This window comes from Colletotrichum gloeosporioides (genome assembly GCF_011800055.1).
Source record: "Colletotrichum gloeosporioides strain Lc1 chromosome Unknown consensus_22, whole genome shotgun sequence".
NCBI classification, from domain to species: Eukaryota; Fungi; Ascomycota; class Sordariomycetes; order Glomerellales; family Glomerellaceae; genus Colletotrichum; species Colletotrichum gloeosporioides.
This window is the reverse complement of record NW_025544667.1, coordinates 349,265-370,875: the sequence shown is the minus strand read 5'-3', so window position 1 is coordinate 370,875 and position 21,611 is coordinate 349,265. Positions and strand designations below refer to the sequence as shown.

The window sequence follows — 21,611 nt, the reverse complement described above, 5'->3', positions numbered from 1 at the left end:
CCTCAACAGGTACTGTACCTCGACTAGCTGAGATCGCTGCCCACTCAAAAGCGTATGCCCTTGTAAAGTCGTTGGCAGACATTGGCACGCACAAATCAGAACCTGTGTTTAACTCGTTACTTTGACCGGAACCAAGAAAGGTGATGCGCCTCTGCTGGCTCCACACACCTATGCAATGTTGTTTCCAGAGGTTGGTTCGGGCCAATAACGTTGCATTTCAGCGGCTCGCCTCATTCTTGGAGGCGGATGACGCTGGGAGCTTTCGCAGAGGTTGGACTCAACCAATCGGTGAGCCGAGAGCCTGCAGAATGCCTTGTTTGTACAACCTGAGCTGGCGCCGAAAGCATCGGGTACGAAGGCGTCAGCGACATCACGTGGATCAGGTTTCCAGAAATTGGATTCGACCAATTGGGATCTTTTCGGGGATCTGAAGGCATAGCCCTTTTCCTCAACTTCCCACATTCATGGCTGCCTGGAAGCGAGCGTTGCTGTTTACCCTCTCATTCAATGTCCGCAATCTGAATGACTTCGGTTCAAGCGATTCCCTTTTCAAGTTGCCGACAACTCTCTTCGATTGTCTATTCTGACGAACGAGAGCCTGCACACAGGTGCTCATTTGTCAGTTTTCAGAACTCTGAAAGATGCCTCCCTCCAAGAGATTACGCTGCGACGATCCAGAATGGACACGGCGTAAGACTGCAATCGAGATGATGTATGTGGTCGACCGCCTATCTCAGAAGAAGATCAGAGACAAGCTTAAAGAAGATAGATTTTTCGTAACGTGAGTTTACTACCCGGTGCGTCTCAATTTTTGATGAATGCTAATACTCTTCAGAAAATCGGAACTTGAGGCCCAACTGCACTTCTGGAATATTCGGAAAAACGCGAGTGCGGATGTCTGGCGATACACTGATCACAGGCTTCTGAAGAGAGAGCAACAAGGCAAAACCAGCGTGGTGTATCACAATGGCAGGAAGGTCTTGCGCGACACACTCAAGAAGGAGCGGAGTCGCTATCAACCAGATACGTTGACCAAGTACATGACAGGTATGTACAATTGACCTCAGGTCGATTACGTTGCAAACACCGTTGACCCGCCCTGCACAGCTGTGAGTCCAAAGACTCCCGAGGGTATGGAACTTTGGATCCGCACGCCAACTCCCGCACCTATGCAATTGGCGTGGGCTCACACACTTCCATGGATACAGTTCCAGAACGAAGTGTTACCGAGTGAGTAAAGTCCAAATATTGAAAGCAATTCAGCTAACCATTGTAAGGCATTCTGGATTTGACACACCGCGTCATCGATAATGATCCTCAACACCGTGAAAGCCAAACACGACTGGACTTCTCGCCTTTGCACCGGCAATTCAACGGGGACCCTTTCAGAAATGCCTTTGATTTTGCCATTAACGTCGCATCCATGATGCCTGAGAAAGCGGACAACGCAATCGCCAACAGTGCACAGATCATCGCGAAAGGAGCAACCGACCAAGCCTTCAATGAGCACATTCAGCTTATTTTATATTGTCTCTCGAACAACATGTACGAAATCGACTATGAAGACGATTCTTCTTGGCTGACGGTTGTAACCCTCATCGAACGCTCTGGCCTGACGAAACAGCCACTTAAGCTCGCGCAACAAACGGACTTCACCATCACATCCATCGCAGAAAATCTGTTCAAACGTTGCATCGAGTTCAGGAGTGTAGAATCTTCTCGGTCTGAGCTCCATATGAGTAATTCAAAAACAATCTCATGGCTTCTCGAATCCGGTCAAAATCCAGATGTGGAGGTAAATGTCAATGGTGAAACCTCCTCGCCACTTAGATGTGCGACAAGCCGGTATGATTACGAACTCGCTATGGAGCTCCTCGATGCCGGGGCTGATCCGAACAAATCTTTTGACCAGAAAACACCTCTCCTCGGCTTGTTGCGAGATGATCAGGGTGTGTACTTGAAGATGACACCAAAGCAGCGCGATGCCTTCAAAAACCTAGTTCTGCGGCTTTTAGAGGCCGGCACGTCACTGCACGAGGGTCCCTCTGACGACGGGCCTTCTGCGCTCATGTGGGCCGTCCGCTTGGACCTTGAAATAGCTGACATACTTATTCAACATGGCGCAAAGATTGAGCATCAGAGACATGCTTATTACACCAACATGGGCGGGTGGCAATTCGTCAGAATACAAAGCGTGATGGGATTCGCAATGTACAGAAGCGACGAAGAACAAGCCATGAGAAAGGTTCAACATTTAATTGGTCAAGTTCGGCGATCACATTCATCAATCCCTGTCGCCGATCTCCTACCTGCCGACGTTGTTTGCCGAGCTGCCTACTTTGGCTTCAAGCGCATCGTTGAATACTGCTGCGGTTGTCGGAACACTACGAACACCCGGCCACATGTCCTGTTTTCGGCTCTCTGTGCCGCATCACTTAGCGGCCGTCGGGAAGCCTGCGAGTTACTTCTTCAATATGGTGCGCCCATCGGAGGTCCAAAGGGGCTTGAGGCGATTCCCTCGCCACTCCACTTCGCAGCATTGATGGGTCATTCCAACGTCGTCGAGCTTCTTTGTGATTATGGAGCTGACGTGAATGTAGAGTTCAAACCCAGTGGGGGTTTTGATCACGCAAGAAATTACATGTGGAACCGCGTCATTACAAGTCTCGAGGTCGAACGCAGGCTCGGGGGATATTATTCGCAGAAAATTCTCGGCATGCATTCCCTCCGTATCAATGCCTTAGGCGCAGCAATTGTTGGAGCCGATGAACGAGCACCTCAATTATTTGAAATTTTGATCAAATATGGAGCGAAGGTGCCCATTTGGGCTGCATACTACGGCGCTATTATACCTCAACATCCCGGGACTGTCTACTTTGCTGTGAAGCAGGGCGCTAATCTGAATTGGCGCGGGCCAGACGGAAAAACGCCTTTGCAAAGAGCTTTGCAACCATTCACCATGACTATTAGGGTAAAGAATAGGCTGAAATTCGACAAGAATGATTGTTTGGCGGTTATAAATTCGCTAGTCGACGCCGGTGCAGAAACGGCTGGTAGCGAAGCTGAACTAATAGTTGTGCTGGGGTGCTGGAGTCATACTGATGAGGTCTCATCACGAGCCTTCGGTAACAATTCCCAATGGAAGGCACATCATCTGTCGAAATTGGCTGCTATTTTCCTTTCAAGGTCCATCCCCAGGATAGAACGGGTCTTAGCGAATTGCCTTGGCGCCTACGATCCCGGCGCTCTCTGTGCTGCCGTTATGCTTGCCATCTCATCTGGCTCAACGGAACCCCTCCAGCAACTCATCATCAATCGCCCAGAAATTATCCATGGTGCAGAACAAGAAGGCGTTGCCTTGGGTCTCGCAGCTTGGCATAGCCGAGTGGACATACTGGACATACTCCTTTCCAAGATACAGAGCTCGACCCCAGCTTTGATTCCTGCTTACTCGCATGCTTGGGAGACACCTATGACAATCCCTTCTAAAGAAGAGTTGCAAAAGGATATTTCCGAGTCATTCGAGGAGGAAATTCCATTTTGGCATCAACAGTCTAAGGACGAACGTGAGTTTCTCCGTGGCTCGCCGTTGCTTTTCTCCATCTGGTCCCAAGAGTGCCTGGATAAGCTGTTGGAAAACGATTTCAGGCCTGACAGACTCACCCTTTCCGTCGCTGTCTGTAATGGGGAGATTGAACTTCTCGAGAAGTTAGTTCACAGAAAGTTGGTCGACGACAGTGATTTAGATCGACCGGGCCCCTTGTATTGGTCAGTTGTGAGAAGATTGGAGGGAATGACGAGAGTCCTCTTGAAGGCTGGTCTAAGCCCGAATGAGCCTAACGAACTGGTTCATCGCGGACGAAGCCCGCTTCAAAGCGCGGTTGAGGATGGGAATCTTAGGATTATAGACCTCCTTCTTGAATCTGGTGCAGATTTCAACGCTTCCGCGGCGAAGAAGGAAGGAGCTACGGCACTGCAACTTGCGGCCATTCAAGGTCGTCTGGGCATCGCAAGACGTATGATTGATTTAGGGGCTAATGTTAATGCCTTGGGTGCCGAGGTATATGGTAGAACGGCCTTGGAGGGTGCCGCTGAACGCGGACGATTGGACATGGTTCAACTTCTGCTTGACTGCGGAGCCAATGTTGTCGGAGACGGATGCTTACAATACTTCAGGGCTATCAGATTTGCAGAAGAGGAAGCACACATGGTGGTGGCTAACGTCTTGAAGAATCACAGAGAATGGACCAACTTTGACTTTGAAACGTGGGAGCGGGTCGTTGGCCTTGAAAAGGATGAGTTGGAAGGGCTGGAGGAACTCATACCTAGCTCAGCTGGAACCCCATCATCCAGCTGCGGAGATGAAGACGGCCCAGAGGACATAGCACGTGTGATAAGTCATTTCGATCATGAGGTCAAAAGTAGTTGGGAAGAGCCCTTTCGTGAAGGGATAAACGACGGAAATGAAGCCGCACTTGTGGAGAGAACACCTGGACGACTTGAAAATTCCTCAGTCGCAATGTTCACTGGCGCTGGGTATGACAACATCGTTGTGGAAAATCATCTGGCTTCTCTTATGTATGGCCAGCCAGCATGGAATCAGCAAACCGGGAATGCAGAGGATGGGATTCAGGTTTCATGGGAAGGCAGCCCCATCATCGGGACTATTCATGACCTCCACGCCTTTCAGGGCTCCGAAATTCTTCACATCGACAATCGACTAGGGTGTGACCAGCAGCCTGAATGGGCAAACCAAGAACTTCAAGCTTTGTGGGAATCTAAGCTGATCGGAGGGCTCGATAATGATGTAACCATGGAAGAGCAGGTATTCTCCGCCATGGGTGTTGAAATGACATGGAATCAGCAATTGGGTATCATAGATTGGAACGACCCTCGGAATTGGCTTGGTACCGAGATTGGAAGCGGGATTTGTCATGAAGTACTTGAAGGGGACGTGGATTGGGTTGATATCCAAAATCCTGATGCCTAGTATCTTGGTGAGATAGTCTTTTATGAATACTCAAATTTACTAAGACGCTACGTCGAAAATCGTTTCTAGGTGCGCTGGACAGTGATGTGTTGAGTGCTAGAATACTATAGTATGTCTGCCAGTCCAACTATTCCACGACAGCTGCCGTGTGTTAGTAAAAGTGAGCGAACCCCATGTTTCCTAGCATTCTTTGAACATTGCACAAAGCAGCAACTTCCCCAGACTACCGGGTCTACCAACCCAATGGAGGCTTAGCAGGCACCGTCCTTCTCTCCAGGACCACTGTAGTTCTGGCAAGGCGTCTTCGCATCAGTGCAGACATTGACAAGCGTCGCCTTGTCGCCGTTGGCCTTGGTGATTCCGACAACCTCGCCGCCGTTGTAAGCAGTTACGCCCTCGACGTAAACCTCACGGGCACACTGTTGGCACTAGAAGACAATCACTTAACATTTTCTTCAATATGTGCAGGTTGATTTTCACTCTTACCGTTCCGCAGGATCGGTAAACCTTGCCATAGTCCTCGGCGTAGAAGTTGATGATCTGCAAGCATGTCATGTTAGAATGTACCTCAGATGTCTGGAAAAGAAGCGATGACTAACGTTGACCTTGCCGCAGCCGTTGTGCTGGATGATCTTGTCAGATGCGTGGTACGCGCCGCCGCCAATGATCCAAGTCTCGTCTCCGGCCTGGTCCTCCTTCTGTGGTATTGTTAGTCAACGTCTATCACTTTGATCACCTTGACTTCATGCTCAATTGATACTTACAACCGAGATAGCGTCCTCACACACATTCTCGAACCAGACGAACTCGATAGTACAGCCACCTCCTAGACAGTAAACACCTTCACCAGCAGTCTTGCCGATGATAACATTTCTCAAGGTGGCGCCCTTCTCGAGGACGAAAGCTGTGTCGGACTCGCCTGTTATGTCTTCATCAGCCTGGATGAATCACTTTATGTGAAATTAAAAGAACCCCTACCGCCTTCCTCTTGCTCCCTGCAAGAGGTGGGGTTCCGGTCGTACTTTGCCCATCCGCCATCGAAGACTTCGCCTGACTTGACGTAGATTGGCGCAGAGATCTGTCTGTTCTCGGTCGGGGTAGGAAGCCCTCCTTCATAGCCCAAGCAGGCAAAGGTAGTGGGCAGAGCGCCAAGGATGGCAGCGAAGACGATGCTGTTGAACATTTTGCAGAAACGGATCGACAGGTGAATGACTCTTATTGCTTGGCTTTTCAGAAAATGAATCAACAACGGTTCAAAGGAGACATCTATATACTATTCGATATCAAGTTGAGTACCTGCGACTCGGAATTTTGGTGAATCCTTATTGGAACGCTTGAAATGACTGACAATCAAGCCGAGTCCAGTGTCGAGATACCATCAGCCAAGGCTGTGGGTATTGTTCCCACAGACTTGTAAGTCGTGGAAATACTCAAACATGATTAAAACAAGTCTTGGATAACATCTGACCTTCTCCCTGCAGTAATGAGCATCTCCAGAAGCCGGCACTCGTTGGCGCAGAGTTCCTGCCCGATCATCCATGCATCTCCGTTACCCCTGATTGAAGATGTGAGTCCCACCAATGAATTCATATTGGGACGCAAGGGATGCGAGCGGGAGTTGAAATAGGATGCGAAGTCCGAAGCACAGCGGCATTTGATGTGAAGGATGCCTGTGCTTCTTTCAATGCGTGTTGTCGATCATTTACTTGCAGAGGACGGCAATGTGACTGGGTTGCCAAGTCTGAAGAACTGGGGAGGGATACCAAGGCGGCTTGGGTGCCGCGACGGGCTCGGCGGTCTGTGATGTAAGCAGAGCCTCGTTCATCTAATGCCGAACTCCCACGGCTTGGCGAGGTTCATCTAGGACTTCGGGGTATTGATGAACCTCGATAAGGCTGAATGTTGGAGCACTCGATTTAGGCACCGCAATTGACTCACTTTACAGCGTCGCTTGGACTGCGAGCCCAATTATTGGAATCTGCAACAGATATCATAGAGACAGCCTAGGCCCCTAAAGTTAACCTTTTCATCCACATCGTCTTGATGAGTCACTGGCATGTTGTACGCTCTCTCTACGCAGTAAATTCCCGGAACCCCGTTGTCGACCTTCCCGATTCGGCATGGGCAATCTACTATCGCCGCGGCAGAAATTGGACGGCCCCACTCTTATCATCTCCGGACTCGGGGTCCGACTCAATCTTTTTTTCTCCGGCCAATTTCACAACCTCAAAACTCTAACAACTCCCGCTTGAGGCTCACATACTCTCGCGGCGACCTCATCACCGCAACCGCGCAGGTTATTCAAGATGAACACCTCAACCTTTGACGCGTTCATCACCCATGAACAGTCCCACATCCACATAACGCCCCCGGCCAAGGTCGCCGGTGCCGGCGGCGCGCCCCTCCTCCACGTCGACTCTCACCGGAGCCGCCCGGAGTCAATCCACATGCACCAGCTCCCGAAGCACACCCCCACCTCGCACCCCGCAGCCCTCGAGTCCAACCGCACCTCCGAGCACGAAGCCTTCGCCCGCGACGAGGCCGGCGCCGAGTCCGCCGAGCCCGCGCAGAGCGTGCTGTCCCCGTACATGAACCGCTGGCGCTTCCTCGCGGCGTGCCTCATGAACATGGGCAACGGCATCAACGACGGCGCGCCGGGTGCACTCATCCCCTACATGGAGAAGTACGTCCCATCCCCATCCCCTCTCCTCATCTCACCGCCGTGACCACCCTCCCCTCGCAACCGCGACTCACCTTCACGCCCTACCCAGATACTACAACATAGGCTACGCCGTCGTCTCCCTCATCTTCGTCGGCAACGCCCTCGGCTTCATCACCGCCGCCTTCTTCGTCGACGCCCTGCGCGCCCGCCTCTCCCGCGCCCACCTCATGATCGCCGCCCAGGCCTGCCTCCTCGCCGCCTACATCCCCCTCGTCACCGGCGCCCCCTTCCCCGTCATTGTCCTCTCCTTCTTCCTCCTCGGCTTCGGCATGGCCACAAACCTCACCCTCAACACCCTCTTCTGCGGCTCCCTGCGCAACGGCACCACCGCCCTCGGCGCCCTCCACGGCGCCTACGGCCTCGGCGGCACCGTCGGCCCCGTCCTCGCCACCGCCATGGTCTCCTCCATCGGCTGGCACCTCTGGTTCCGCTTCTACCTCATCCCCATGTCCCTCGCCGCCTTCAGCCTGCTCTTCTCCGCCTGGTCCTTCGCCAGCTACGAGACCGACAACCCGGAGGGCGAGCAGCAGCAGCAGCACGAACCCCAGCAGCAGAGCGTCAAGGCCCGGTTGGCAAGCATGTTCCACGCCCTGCGCGCGCGCCTCGTCTTCCTCGGCGCCCTCTTCGTCTTCGCCTACCAGGGCGCCGAGGTCTCCATCTCGGGCTGGGTCATCTCCTTCCTCGTCGACGTGCGCGACGTCGCGAACCCGCAGGCCGTCGGCTACGTCACGGCGGGCTTCTGGGCCGGCATCACCGTCGGCCGCTTCCTCCTCTCGGGCCTCGGCCAGAAGGTCGGCGAGAAGCGCTTCGTCTACGTCATGACGCTCGGCGCAGCCTGCTTCCAGCTGCTCGTGTGGTTTGTGCCCAACATCGTGGGCAATGCTGTGAGTCTCGCGATCGTGGGATTGCTGCTGGGCCCGATCTATCCCTGCGCGGCGACGGTGTTTTTGAAGGGTATGCCGAGCCGCAGCCGGACGAGCGGGATTGCGATTATCACGGCGTTTGGGAGCAGTGGAGGCGCGCTGGCGCCGTTTACGACGGGTATGATTGCGCAGGCCAGCGGGACGTGGGTGTTGCATCCGATTGCGCTGGCGCTTTTTGCGGCTATGGTCGGGTGTTGGTTCTTCCTGTCTTCGAGGTCCAAGAGGGAGGATTAAGTGGCGATGAGAGAAAAGGTAATGTCATGGGTGAGTATGATCCGGTGAGGCTACTTACCCTAGGGCGTAGACGTTATAAGACGTGACATCCCATGATTTACGTAAAGAGAGGAGGATGGGCTGGGTCGCAAAGTCTCTTGAAGAGCTACTTCATGGACATCAAGTGTCGGTGCTTATGCTGATACACCTGCTACAGAGCTCACAAATGGCTACCAGAACACACATTTCATATCAAGGCCAATTAAATATCGAGTACATACGCTAAACCCTACCCCAGTGAACGCCTGATCTCATTGCTTCCTTCACTAATATGCCACCTGGGTGCTCAACTCATCCAACTCGCGAGCCCATACACGATGCTGAGAGATGACGAAAAAGAACTGCTCGAGGAATCCCTGGCTGTTCTTGGCAATGGTGAACACATCTTTGAAGCTCTCAGGTTGGATGTTCTTCATGGTAACGACGCCATAGCTTTCCTCGACGTTGCTGTTGCTCGAGACAGCAATGCTGGGAACATTGATGGTGGCGTTGACAAAGTCAACAGCCTCGCCCGTGGCCGCGATGGCCTTTAGGTGACCAAAGGCCTCGCGAATCCAGTGTTGAGCGCGGCCGTTCTTGGACAAAGTCTTGATCGAGTCTTCTCCGCCAGGGACGAAAATAGCATCGACCATGGTAGATCTGAAACCTTCAAGGTGGTGGTCGGGCTTGACACCCTGGCCAGGCGTCTTGGAGGCACCGGCAGGATAGATCTCAGAGCGTCGGGCGCCGATGACCATGGGGACACCCTGCGCAGCGGCTACCGCAGACTTCATGGTTGAGAAGGCAAGCGGGTCGTAGCCATCGGCGATGATGATGGCAACACGACGGGTCTTGATGGTGGGGTTCTCGGGCAGGAACTCCAGCTGGCTGAGACCCTTGGCTTTCTTGCCGTGGTTCTGCTTGCCGGCCTGCTCGGGGGCCTTGCCGCCAACCATGTCGGCAACAGCCTGCGCCAGGCCAAGGTCGATGTCGGCAAGGCGCTGCGACATGCGCTCGTAGACGATGGGATCTTCGCAGTGGTCCAGCTCGAACGCGAAAGCGTTGATGACGTGCGACTTCTCAATCGGCGACAGACTGTTGAAGAATAGCTGGGCTTGTGAGAAGTGCTCCTTGAACTTGGCACTCTTCGTCCTCTGCTTCATGCCCTCCACCTTCTGCGCAAACTCGACGTAGGCGTTGGCGGCCTTGGAGTGATTTGCAGGAGGCGTGGCCTCGAAGCGGTTAGGCCAGTAGTTGGGACCCTTTGAGATGGTGTGGCGCATGGCTCCGTCGCGGTTCATGTTCATGACGGGGCACACGGGCTTGTTGATGGGAAGCTCCTCCCAGTTGATGCCGAGGCGTGAAATTTGGGTATCAAAGTAAGAAAAGTTGCGGCCCTGGAGGAGAGGGTCGTCGGAAAAGCCGATGCCGGGGACGACGTGGCTAGTGCAAAAAGCAACCTGCTCGGTCTGGGTGAAGTACTCGTCGGGGTTGCGGGTCAGCTCCAATTCTCCAATGTAGCGAATGGGTACGAGCTCCTCGGGCCAGACCTTGGTGGCGTCGAGGATGTCAAAGTCGAAGTCGTGTTCCTTGGACTCGGGCAGAACCTGGATACCAAACTTCCACTTGGGGAACGCGCCGTTCTCAATGGCTTCAGCCAGATCCTTGCGGTGGAAGTCGGGGTCCTGTCCAGCGAGCTTGAGAGCCTCATCCCATACGAGAGAGTGGACACCGAGCTCGGGGGTGAAGTGGAACTTGACAAAGTGACGCTCGCCCTTGTCGTTGGTGAGGGTGTAGGTGTTGACACCGAAGCCCTGCATCATGCGGTACGATCGGGGAATGGTGCGGTCAGACATGGCCCACATGAACATGTGCGTGGCCTCGGTGTGCAGGTACTGGAAGTCCCAGAAGTTGTCGTGTGCAGACTGGGCCTGGGGGAACTCGAGCTGTGGCTCAGGCTTGCCAGCGTGAATGACGTCAGGGAACTTCATCGCGTCTTGGATGAAGAAGACGGGGATGTTGTTGCCGACCATGTCCCAGTTGCCCTCCTTGGTGTAGAACTTGATCGCGAAGCCTCGCACGTCTCGGACGGTGTCGGCGCTGCCACGGCTGCCAAGAACGGTGGAAAACCGGAGGAACACAGGCGTCTCTCGTGATGTATCGGTAAGGACGCCTGCATTCGTCACATCACCAGCACTCTCGAAGAGGCGGAAGGTGCCAAAGGCACCGGCACCTCTGGCGTGGACGACTCGCTCAGGAATTCTCTCGTGATCGAAGCGGTGGATCTGAATGCTTGTTAGCTATGGTCAATCTGAGTTGGACATCGTTGCTGACCTTTTCCCTGGCAATGGGGTCTTCGAGGAGCATGGGACCGGTCTTGTCGTTGGTGGTGACCCTCAACCAGTCGTCGGTGTTGTTGACCTTGGCGCCAAAGTCGGTGGTCATCTGTGCCTTGGGGCCATGCTCGACCGTGTTCTCGGCGAGCTGAGCCTGCTTTGCGTCGCCCATGATTGCGTTCTCGGCCTTCTTGAGGGTGTCTGATACAATCGATGCCATTTCAGGTGATGCAGAGAAACCAGAATAGTGTGAGAGAGACGAAGAAATCCTAAGAGAAGAAGGAGACGGGTTCAAGTAGTGCCACAACGACCACAGTGCTTTACAAAACAAGTCTTGCCATTGGGCCGTTGAGCTTACCCATGTCTGCATACTGGCAGCTCGAGCGTTTCAACATGCCTGACGTCAACTGTGTGCTCACGGTGAGGCAAGGGCAGCAACAGCTCCCCAGTTTGGAGGGGCCGTGCCTGCTCCATTGGCGGGACCCCAACCCATGTGCCACGGCATTTGGACTGGGGAGGCACAGAAAAGCAGAATTGGGAGGCACTGGGGCGGTTGAGATCAAAAAAAGGGCAGGTTCATCGTGATTTCGCCATGTTGATGTCAGAGCTTCGCGAAGGTGGATGCGTGTGGCTCAGGCGTAGAAAAAGCTCCGCTTCACCGTTTTGGCCACCGTTTTCCGCCCTGCGAGCGGAGCTCTGGTCCGGACAGTGGGTCTGGTGGAGCAGCAAGAGGCTCTGCTCTTCGAAGCTGGCCAATGCACGTACCCATGTCACGGGAATACAGCGGGTCGCTGACGGAACGGGAATGACGGAAGAAAGGAACGTACCGATCTGTCACGATTGACTGGCGATTGATTGCCCCCCTCGATTGACTGCCCCGCAGCATGTGGCCCAAGCTTCCGTTCCCCGCTGCTGCATTTTTACCAATTGCTTGAGCCCCATTCGACGATTAATTCAGCACCCATGAAAGAGTGAGATCATGGGCCGGTAATCATCACGATGCCACGCCTTCGGGCCGCTCGTTCTGGCTCTGAACGGCCCATCTCCTCGGGACACTACCTCCAGTGGCTCCAAAGTGCGGCATTCGCCCGGCAATGCCGTTGCAGCAGATCGTTGCCCGCCGTGGAACATTGCAGCGATGCCCATCTGGCAGCTTGACATGGGAATGACCAAATTCGACGCAATTTTGACAATTGCTCTGGGTGCTCTGGATTTCAACCAGCCTTCACCGTTCAGCTCTCTAGAATTCTAGATTGAATTATCAAGCCGAATAAATCAATCGCAATTTGAAAGCAGTCGCACCTCCCCAGTATCCGCACCTTTCCAGTTCCCACTTTGGCGTTGTGCAGCTTCAGTTTTAGGTGAGCATCGACGTCATCGACTCGCTCATCTTCCCAACCTGATTCCCACCATCCGCTTCAATCGGCACAGCAAAGCTCCATCCAAGGCCTTTCAATTCCCAATCTGCTACTAGGAGTGTCATTTTCATCATCAGCTTGGTTTCCAAAATTCTTCTTCACTTGGCACCCACAAAACATTCCCCCCATCAACGTTGCACCCTGCTGCTCCTTCATCCCGGCATTTCACTCCAACCACATTGACACCCTGCACTGATTCGAACATCGGACGCAAACGCCGTCCACAAGCGAATAAGCAGGGAATCTCCTTGCGTCTAGACATATCCAGAGTCTGACCGTCCGCTCGTAGCGGAGCCACATCGCCAACATGCCCGGCGAAGTCATCAAGGAACCCAACCCGCCTGCTCTGCCCTCTCATCTGCCTGACAGTGTGCTTGACCTCGCCGTCAAGACCGAAAAGAAGCCTTTGGACGCAAAAGTCGCCAAGTCTCTGCGTGACTTCCAAAATGCAGCCTGCTACATCGCTGCTGGTAAGCCGATCCCACCCTGCCCCTGCAGATCTACCCATCTTCCCGAACCCCGGCTGACAGCGAACAGCGATGATCTTTCTCCGAGACAACGTGCTCCTAGAGTCTCAACTGAAGCCTGAACATATCAAACCCCGACTGCTGGGTAAGTTCCCCGTGGAGTCGGCCCAGCGATAGCTAACGGCATAGGTCACTGGGGTACTTGTCCCGGTCTCATTCTGGTGTGGTCCCACCTCAACCTCCTCATTCGCAACCATGACATGGACATGATCTATGTCATTGGCCCGGGCCATGGTGCTCCTGCGGCTCTGGCATCTCTTTGGTTGGAGGGTTCACTGGGGAGATTCTACCCGGACAAGTACAGCCTTACCAAGGAGGGTCTGCACAACCTCATCACCAAGTTCTCGGTGCCGGGTGGCTTCCCCAGGTAAGATCCGAGCCTCGCAATAGCTATTTCCACACACTAATACAATCAGCCACATCAACTCCGAGACACCAGGCGCCATCCACGAGGGCGGCGAGCTTGGCTACGCCTTAGCTGTCTCCTTTGGTGCGGTGTTTGACAACCCGGATCTCATCGTCACCTGTATTGTGGGCGATGGTGAAGCCGAAAGCGGTCCTACCGCGACGTGAGTTGTACAATATCATGTTTTGAGCCCGTCTAACCAACAACAGTGCTTGGCATGCCATCAAGTATCTCGACCCCAAGGAGTCTGGTGCCGTCATTCCCATCCTCCATATCAATGGCTTCAAGATCAGCGAGCGGACCATCTTTGGCTGCATGGACGACAAGGAAATTGTCGCCCTATTCACCGGCTACGGCTATCAAGTCTGCATCGTCGACGATCTTGAAGACATCGACACGGATCTCTCCGGCGCCTTGGAGTGGGCTGTTGCCGAGATCAAGAAGATCCAAAAAGCCGCACGATCAGGCCAGCCCATCGTCAAGCCCCGGTGGCCCATGATCGCACTGCGCACTCCCAAGGTAAATTCCTGCCAACCTATGAGGAAACTTGGCTGACCTATTCAGGGGTGGTCTGGACCGAAGGAAGTTGACGGGGTCATTATCGAGGGCTCCTTCAAGTCTCACCAGGTCCCACTGGCCAAGGCGGGCTCAAACAAGACTCACCTCGAGAAGCTGGATGAATGGCTCTCGCGCTACGACATCGGCAATCTCCTAACCGACGGCAAACCCAACACCAGTATTCTCGAAGCCATTCCGAAGAATGACAGCAAGAAGCTCGGACAATTGAAGGCCACATACGACCCGTACATTGGCCTCGAGGTCCCTGACTGGCAACCCCTGGCAGTCGAGCCCGGCGAGCAGACCAGTTGCATGAAGGTGACCGGAAAGCTTCTCGACGAGGTGATGCAGGCCAATCCCAAAGGCTTCCGCATGTTCTCTCCTGACGAGCTCGAGAGCAACAAGCTTGATGCCATCCTCGACCACACCGGCCGCAACTTCCAATGGGACGAGTACTCCCGGGCCCAGGGTGGCCGTGTCATTGAGATCCTCTCGGAGCACTGCTGCCAGGGATTCATGCAGGGATACACGCTCACCGGCCGTGTCGGTCTCTTTCCTAGCTACGAGTCATTCCTGGGTATCGTGCACACGATGATGGTGCAGTATGCCAAGTTCAACAAGGTAGCCAAGCAAGTCAAGTGGCGCGGCGAGCTGGCTTCCATCAACTACATTGAGACAAGCACATGGGCTCGGCAGGAGCACAACGGCTTCTCCCACCAGAACCCCTCCTTCATCGGCGCGGTCCTCAACCTCAAGGCCGAGGCGGCTAGAGTAGGCCCCCAATCTACCATCTCTTTGAAGTACGCCACTAACCTCGCCAGGTGTACCTCCCCCCGGACGCAAACTGCTTTCTTAGCACAGTCCACCACTGCCTCCAATCCAAGGACAAGGTCAACCTCGTCATCGGCTCCAAGCAGCCCACCGCAACCTACCTCTCCGCCTCCGCAGCCGCAGAACACTGCCGAATCGGTGCCAGCACCTGGCCCTTCGCCTCCACCGACGGCGGCGCCAACCCGGACGTCGTCATCGTCGGCGTCGGCGTCGAGGTCACCTTCGAGGTCGTCAAGGCCGCCGAAATTCTTCGCACCCTCGCCCCGGAGCTCCGCGTCCGCGTCGTGAATGTGACGGACCTGATGGTCCTCAAGGCGGAGGCTAAGCACCCGCACGCGCTGACGCGGCAGGTCTTCCTGGAGACCTTCACCGAGGACCGGGCCGTGTGCTTCAACTACCACGGGTATCCGACGGAGCTGCAGGGCTTGCTGTTCGGGCGGCCGGGCTTGCATCGGATGACGGTCGAGGGGTACCGCGAGGAGGGCAGCACGACGACGCCTTTTGATATGATGCTCGTGAACTGCGTGAGCCGGTATGACGTCGCGATTCGGGCGTTGAAGGGCGGGGCGGAGGTGAATGAGAAGGTGAAGGCGAGGCTGGACAGTGCGATTGGGGAGATCGAGGCGAAGGTGAGGGAGGTGAGGGGGTTCATCCAGGAGCATGGGAAAGGTGAGAACGCATCCTGCACATGCATCGGGAATAATGGCTAACAATGATGGCAGATCCTGACGATATTTACGACGCTCCTAAGTTGTGAGCGAGGTACTTAATGGTAATAGATAATAGACGCACACAAGACATGAAGAATGACCGGACAGCCAGGCAGGAAAGCAGAAATATTTAATACAAAAAATGCAAAAAGAAATCGTCGGCCGACAGAGATGCTCGAGATGCCTCGTGGGTGAATCGAACACCCGATCTCCTCATTACTAGTGAGGCGCTATACCACTTAGCCAACAAGGCTTGCTTCCTGGAGCCGAAACCGGGTCTCATGTAGGCGAGCGGTGAGCAGAGCGGGACGTGGTGGCGCTCGATGGCAGGTTGAAGATGATTGAGTGGACACACGCTCATGAGAAGTTTCATCACGGCCTTTTCTTGACGCTGCGAAATGCAGTTTTGGGTTGTGGCAGCGTTTTTCTCTAGCGGTGTCAATCAATTGGGTAGAGTTTGGCTGTGCAGGCCCATGCTGTGCCGCTCGGCAGTGCTCAGTAGTCCAAAGGCTGCAACTGCGACCGTGAGTTAACAGTGGCGGTAGCGGGTCTTCGAATAAGACAAGTGAGATTGGAACTGGAGAGATAGAGCTTTGAATGCGTTTCTAATGAAAATAATTGAGAATCTTCTCATTAGATGTCAAGTTGAGTGAGTATGTCATCTTTCCAGGCAGCACTCACACCGAACCTCACTGAGTCTTCGTCTCACCGTGCCTCACATGGGCTGCGGCTTCAGCAGCAGTACCTCTTCCCTAACACTCCCCCCACAGCAACCACCAAGTCTCCCGTCCATCTTCCACCTGCAAAGATACCGAGAAGGTATCCTTCCGCCCCACCCCCACCTCGAAATTTCCCCGTCGCAGGAAAAAAAAACCACATCACGACGACCACCGAGATCCCCGCAGTGACAGACCGATCATCACAACCACCGCCAAGCGCCGCCGCACGCAAGCGAAGCCCGTCTTGTCTACCCTTCTCCTCCTCCCTTCCGGTCGCCCGCCTACGATGGTCTACTACTTCACTTCCACGGTCGTCGACCCCTCCGCCTTCATCTACGTCGGCAAGGACAAGTTTGAGAGTACGTCCCCGTCTTCGCGGCATGAGCTGAACCACGACACCGCCGGCAACAAAGACTGATGAGAGTTGCATGCATATAGATGAGGAGCTGATCAAGTACGGCTGGGAGGAGGACGTCTGGTAACTTCCCCCACCGCTCCCTCTCTCATCTCACTCACTAACCACCAACAGGGTAACCACATCTCACCACCTCACCCTCTCACCCAAAGCTAACCACCACCAACAGTTCCACGTCGACAAGCTCTCCTCCGCCCACATCTACCTCCGCCTGCCCGACCCCTACCCCTCCGCCACCCCCGCCATGACCTGGGACGCCATCCCAGAAGCCCTCCTCACCGACCTCGCGCAGCTGACCAAGGCCAACTCCATCGAGGGCAACAAGAAGGACAACATCACCATCATCTACACGCCGTGGTCGAACCTCAAGAAGGACGGCTCCATGGCCGTCGGGCAGGTCTCCTTCAAGGACCCGCGGAAGGTGAAGCGCGTCCTCGTCGCGCAGCGCGAGAACCCCGTCGTCAACCGCCTCAACAAGACAAAGGTCGAGAAGAAGCCGGATCTGCAGCAGGAGCGCGAGGATCGGCTCAAGGAGCTGCGGAAGCGCGATCAGGCGGCGAGTCTTGTGAGGAAGAAGGAGGAGGCAAGGGTCATGCAGGAGAGGAAGGAGAAGAAGTGGCAGAAGGACCATGCGTACGATGACATCTTCTCCGAGGAGAATATGGAGGGCTCGAGTAACCAGAATCGCTCCGAGGATTGGGAGGATGACTTCATGTGAGGACGGGGCTAGATATTCCCGTTTCCGAATTCAATCAAGCCAGCATGTTTTGTTACCATGGGAGAAACGCGCGATGCAAAGATTGGCTCATCATGTGCTTCATTATGCTATGCTACCCGACTACTAATCGAAAAAGGGGGTATTTCAAAAAACGACGCGCCCCGCAAGTCAGCTACACATGCCGATTCCAACGCGACTCCGACTCCGTCCGATGCCCATAGACTCCATCCGTCTTGAAAGTTCATGACTGTCATCCGAAGCATACTTTTCGCCCTCATGCTGCTCCTTGTCCTTCTCTTGCTGCTGCCCCTTTTGCTTTTTACCACCGCCCTTCTTGTCACCGGGCGCCTTCACCAACACCGGCGCGTCGTCGTCATCGTCTTCAACTTCGTCCAAGTCATCATCATCCCTCGGGTCTAAAAAAGGCGACGAGGAGGGTTCCTCCGTGTCGCCGCCGTAGTCTTCCTCCTCTTCCTCGCCGTCGTCGCGGAGCTTCACGATGGCTTCGCCACCCGGCAGACCGACCGTCTTCGCCTCGAGCGTCTCGGCAATGTCGAGGAGGAGGACGTCCATGGGGCATATGTACGCCACGCGTTTCCGTCCGCTCCACGCCAGCACGTGTCCGCACACCCTCCCGTGAGCGCGCTCGACGACCCACGCACCGCTGTCTCCGGGCACTCCCATGGCGAGCTTCTTGCTGCCGCCAGAGAGCTCCGCGGGCGTCGAGGAGGCCGCGCTGCTGACCTGGTACGTGTGGCTCGGCGTGATGCGACCGGAGATTTTCACGCTCGTCAAGGCTGGCAGGATGAGGCCTGTTTGGAGGCCGCTTGTGCGAGCCATGCACTGGACCTCCATGCCGGGGAGTGCCGACGTCGGCGCCACCGTTGTGGGGTGGAGGTCGAGGGCCTCGTGAGATGGTCGTTTCCCGGTAAGGAGTGACGACGGCTTCGTTCTGATCCTCGGGATAGTGTTCTCATCAGGCTGACGGTCGCCATTGAATTCAAAAAGAGCCCAGTCTATCTCGTGAATGAGCCCGTTTTGCTCCCTGCGCCGGAGACCGCTGGACGCGTAGACCTCCCCGAGCGTAAAGCTGTCGAGATGATCCTCGTCTGCAGTCTCCTCGGAGGCGTAGAAATCGTCGTCCACGTCGTCTCTAGCTGGTTGCGTGATGACATATCCGTCGCCACAGCCCGGCTCAACGCCTGGAATGTCGCCGGGCTGGTCGAATTCCCCCTCCTCGTCGCTTTCGTCCTCATCCGAAGCCTCGCTCGTGGCATCCGTCTCTGAGTACGCTTCCGACTCGGAGTCGGAGAATTCGCACGCAAAGTCCTCGCCGCTGCTGCTTTCAGCAGACGACTCCCCGTACCAGTCGAATCGAACATCGTCAGAAGGCCGCGCCATGCTTCGATGGGCCGGGTCCTGGTCATTGGCGTGCTTTGCGATTTCCACCGGATCATCCAGCATGTGGTGCACCGTCATTCCGTAGGGCTTGTCGTCCACAACTACAAGACCACCCAAGCTGACGGGCGGGAGGTGGCGGTCGCCGACCCAGGCACCAATGCTCGCACCGTTGGTGGGACGGTCCTGAAAGTCGGGATTGGCGGCTTTGACCTCGTCATCCTCGTCGTCGTCGTTGGCGGCACTTCGCTTCACCTCGTCCGACTCCTTCCGCGACCTCAGCACCTGCCCTTTAGACACCTTCAAGCCGAATCCGGACTTTCCATCAAAGAGCTGGCCAAGTTTGCGAGTGAGAATAGACTTAACCTTGCTCACGGAAGTGCACACGACCAGAACCGTGGGTTGCGTCTCCTTAGGCGAGCATCCGATGGACTCGAGTGAGATTTCGACCGACTCCTCGCTATGCTTGCGGTAGAAGTGGCGCAGCGCCTGGTTGACCTGGGGCATCACAATGGTGTTCCACTTCTCGATGGCGTCAGCTGGCAAGGGGATCTGGGGATACAGTCGGGTCTTGGGCGACTTGGCAGGCTTGGAGTCGGCCGGCAGCTCTGCTGGCGCCGGCTTCGCGGCTGCCTCCTCAGTGTCTCTCTTTGCCAGCTGACGCTTCTCTTCCTCGGCTGACGGGTACGAGCGCGCGGGGCTCGGGTCGGGAATCGGGGTCTTGACATCAGATGGGCGGCGCATCTCAGCTGGCGGGGGAACGGTCTTGGTGTCCTTGGATGGGCCGGAGATGCTTTGCCTCGGGGATTCGGGGATGGGAGAAGCTATCTTTTCGCCGAGATCCAAGCTGAGACGGTCGTCGAGAGCGCTGACGCTGTCAAGGATACAGCATGCCTCGAGGTAGCGGCTCGCCTTGAACTGCACGATGGAGAGGAGTTCCTCCCCAGTCACCTTTCCTTGGAGTTCCTGGTCAACTGCACCCCAGCACGTCTGGACGGCCTTCATGTACTGAGTTCCACAGCGAATGGCGAGCTGCTCCAAGACCCTCTCCGGAATTGGTTGAGATGGGTCGGGTACGAGATTCTCGAGCTTCGTCCACAAACCGACAGACAACAAGATCATGGCGAGAGAGTACAGGTCGAGAATGCGGGAGTCGGTCTTGTCATTGATTGGGGATGCGGGGGTAGTCCTGGGGTCGAGAGGATGGCGGAAAAGAGGCACAGATGGCGATGACGGTTCTTGGTCCGGAGGCGCATCGGGGAATAGATCAAAAGACGAGATCATGGGACGGCGTACATCCACCTCGCCAACGCCGGTCGTCAAGTCCGGCGTTGCCGTGTTGCAAAAGGACACGTTCTTGTCAATAAGGCTACCGTGGGTGATGCCGCGAGCGTGTAAATCGAAGACGGTGTTGGCTAGGTTGTGAGCGAGGCGGAACTTGGCCTCCAATGTCGGCTCAAATCCAGGGCGTGAAAGAAGATCGCCCAGCGTGCAAATGTTGTAAAGAGGTGTCTGTGTGAAGTTTTCGAATGAGACGGCGTTGAAGCTCGGGGGAAAGTGGTAGACGAGTCCAAGCCGTGAGTGCTCCAAGTCCTCAAAGTAACCAAGCAGCCTCGGCAGACCAATCCAGGCGCCGGGTGCTCGCTGGGATTCCTGCTGCAAACCGGATGACAGCTTCTCAAACCGCGACATTGGAGGCATGATTCCCGTGACTGAGTAAATGGAGTCGAAAGCAGCGTACTCCAGTAGCAACGGCGCGAATGGTTGACGGCCAATGTGCTGGGCCAGATCTGACCAGGCTTGCTTGGTCATGAAGACGATATCTCGCGGTGGCTGATTCGCTCTGGACTCGGTCATAGGCTCAGCCTGTGAAGAGCGGATATCCTGCAATGTCGAGGGGTCAATCTGCTGCGGTGTCTGGATGCGTGTCGACTCGAATTGCTTGTTCTCGTCGATGGCGGCCAGGGGCCGTTGGAGCCTTGAGCGAGAGCCGGAAGTCATTACCGCAGAGGCGCGGGTTCTAGAAAGATCGCACAGAGTGTCGATGGACTGAGTGAGTTCCGTGATGGACTCGGCAAAGCGAGCCTTGTCCCAGACTACAAAGGGGGTCTTGAAATCACCCCTTGACTTTTCAGAAGCACCGCCGGTCTGCTTGTTGTAGGCCTTCCACAAAGCGTCCAGCTCGGCTAAGCTCTCGCCAACAGTGGACATGACGCTGTGGACGATCTCGCTGATGCCAGCCTTTGATAGCGAAGTGTCGATCTCGGAAGACTGGTTCGGATCTGACCATTCCAAGCCCCAGCTCACGAAGCGGTCTTTTTGGATGCGCAGCCTGCGGAAGAGGATCTTGACCTCGGGGTCCTCGGCATGCTGGATGGGCTCCTTGACGAAGTCGGAGGACTTTTTTGTGTCGTTATACAGACGGCTAAGACGCCGCTGCATGGGCTGCTGAAAGCCGCCCTGGAAACCGATGCCCTCCATGATGGCGGTTGAAACGGGATGACGGGCAGCAAAGAGGGATGCCCCTCACGTGGGGCGGGGTGAGAGACTTGTGTCGATGGGGAGTGAGTGAGTGAGTAAGGTGAGAGTCTGCTAGATGAGATGAATATGCCTCTTCAGTGCCGCCTCGGATATGACATAATCAAGTCGATGCCACAATTGACGGTGAGGCTGAAGTGGCCTTGGTGA

The 21,611-nt window shown here is 55.2% G+C and overlaps 7 protein-coding genes across 7 annotated transcripts; 4 read left to right on the top strand and 3 right to left on the bottom strand.

Annotated features, from left to right (window-relative positions):
- Positions 1-641: 641 nt before the first annotated feature.
- Positions 642-4,990, top strand: GCG54_00006876 (uncharacterized protein; the record flags this gene model as incomplete). The annotated part of the gene is made up of 4 exons (XM_045406870.1): positions 642-781; positions 836-1,047; positions 1,108-1,230; positions 1,278-4,990. 4 exons carry the CDS (start codon positions 642-644, stop codon positions 4,988-4,990), a joined length of 4,188 nt encoding a protein of 1,395 aa, XP_045267416.1.
- Positions 4,991-5,241: 251 nt separating this feature from the next.
- Positions 5,242-6,173, bottom strand: GCG54_00006875 (putative pectate lyase F; the record flags this gene model as incomplete). The annotated part of the gene is made up of 5 exons (XM_045406869.1): positions 5,242-5,418; positions 5,477-5,530; positions 5,590-5,688; positions 5,755-5,909; positions 5,969-6,173. 5 exons carry the CDS (start codon positions 6,171-6,173, stop codon positions 5,242-5,244), a joined length of 690 nt encoding a protein of 229 aa, XP_045267415.1.
- Positions 6,174-7,296: 1,123 nt separating this feature from the next.
- Positions 7,297-8,869, top strand: GCG54_00006874 (uncharacterized protein; the record flags this gene model as incomplete). Its single annotated transcript, XM_045406868.1, has 2 exons — positions 7,297-7,673; positions 7,762-8,869. 2 exons carry the CDS (start codon positions 7,297-7,299, stop codon positions 8,867-8,869), a joined length of 1,485 nt encoding a protein of 494 aa, XP_045267414.1.
- Positions 8,870-9,174: 305 nt separating this feature from the next.
- Positions 9,175-11,585, bottom strand: GCG54_00006873 (Catalase-1; the record flags this gene model as incomplete). Its single annotated transcript, XM_045406867.1, has 3 exons — positions 9,175-11,172; positions 11,222-11,492; positions 11,548-11,585. 3 exons carry the CDS (start codon positions 11,583-11,585, stop codon positions 9,175-9,177), a joined length of 2,307 nt encoding a protein of 768 aa, XP_045267413.1.
- Positions 11,586-12,948: 1,363 nt separating this feature from the next.
- GCG54_00006872 (putative phosphoketolase) lies at positions 12,949-15,720 on the top strand (the record flags this gene model as incomplete). Its single annotated transcript, XM_045406866.1, has 7 exons — positions 12,949-13,111; positions 13,298-13,535; positions 13,585-13,737; positions 13,784-14,093; positions 14,139-14,903; positions 14,954-15,632; positions 15,686-15,720. The coding sequence occupies 7 exons, from the start codon at positions 12,949-12,951 to the stop codon at positions 15,718-15,720; spliced, it is 2,343 nt and encodes a 780-aa protein (XP_045267412.1).
- Positions 15,721-16,579: 859 nt separating this feature from the next.
- Positions 16,580-17,525, top strand: GCG54_00006871 (Coiled-coil domain-containing protein 25; the record flags this gene model as incomplete). Its single annotated transcript, XM_045406865.1, has 3 exons — positions 16,580-16,751; positions 16,831-16,870; positions 16,922-17,525. Coding segments are annotated over 3 exons (816 nt in total), but the record flags the coding sequence as incomplete, so codon positions are not given.
- A 168-nt stretch (positions 17,526-17,693) lies between these two features.
- GCG54_00006870 (uncharacterized protein) lies at positions 17,694-21,404 on the bottom strand (the record flags this gene model as incomplete). Its single annotated transcript, XM_045406864.1, has 1 exon — positions 17,694-21,404. One exon carries the CDS (start codon positions 21,402-21,404, stop codon positions 17,694-17,696), a length of 3,711 nt encoding a protein of 1,236 aa, XP_045267410.1.
- Between the last annotated feature and the right edge of the window lie 207 nt (positions 21,405-21,611).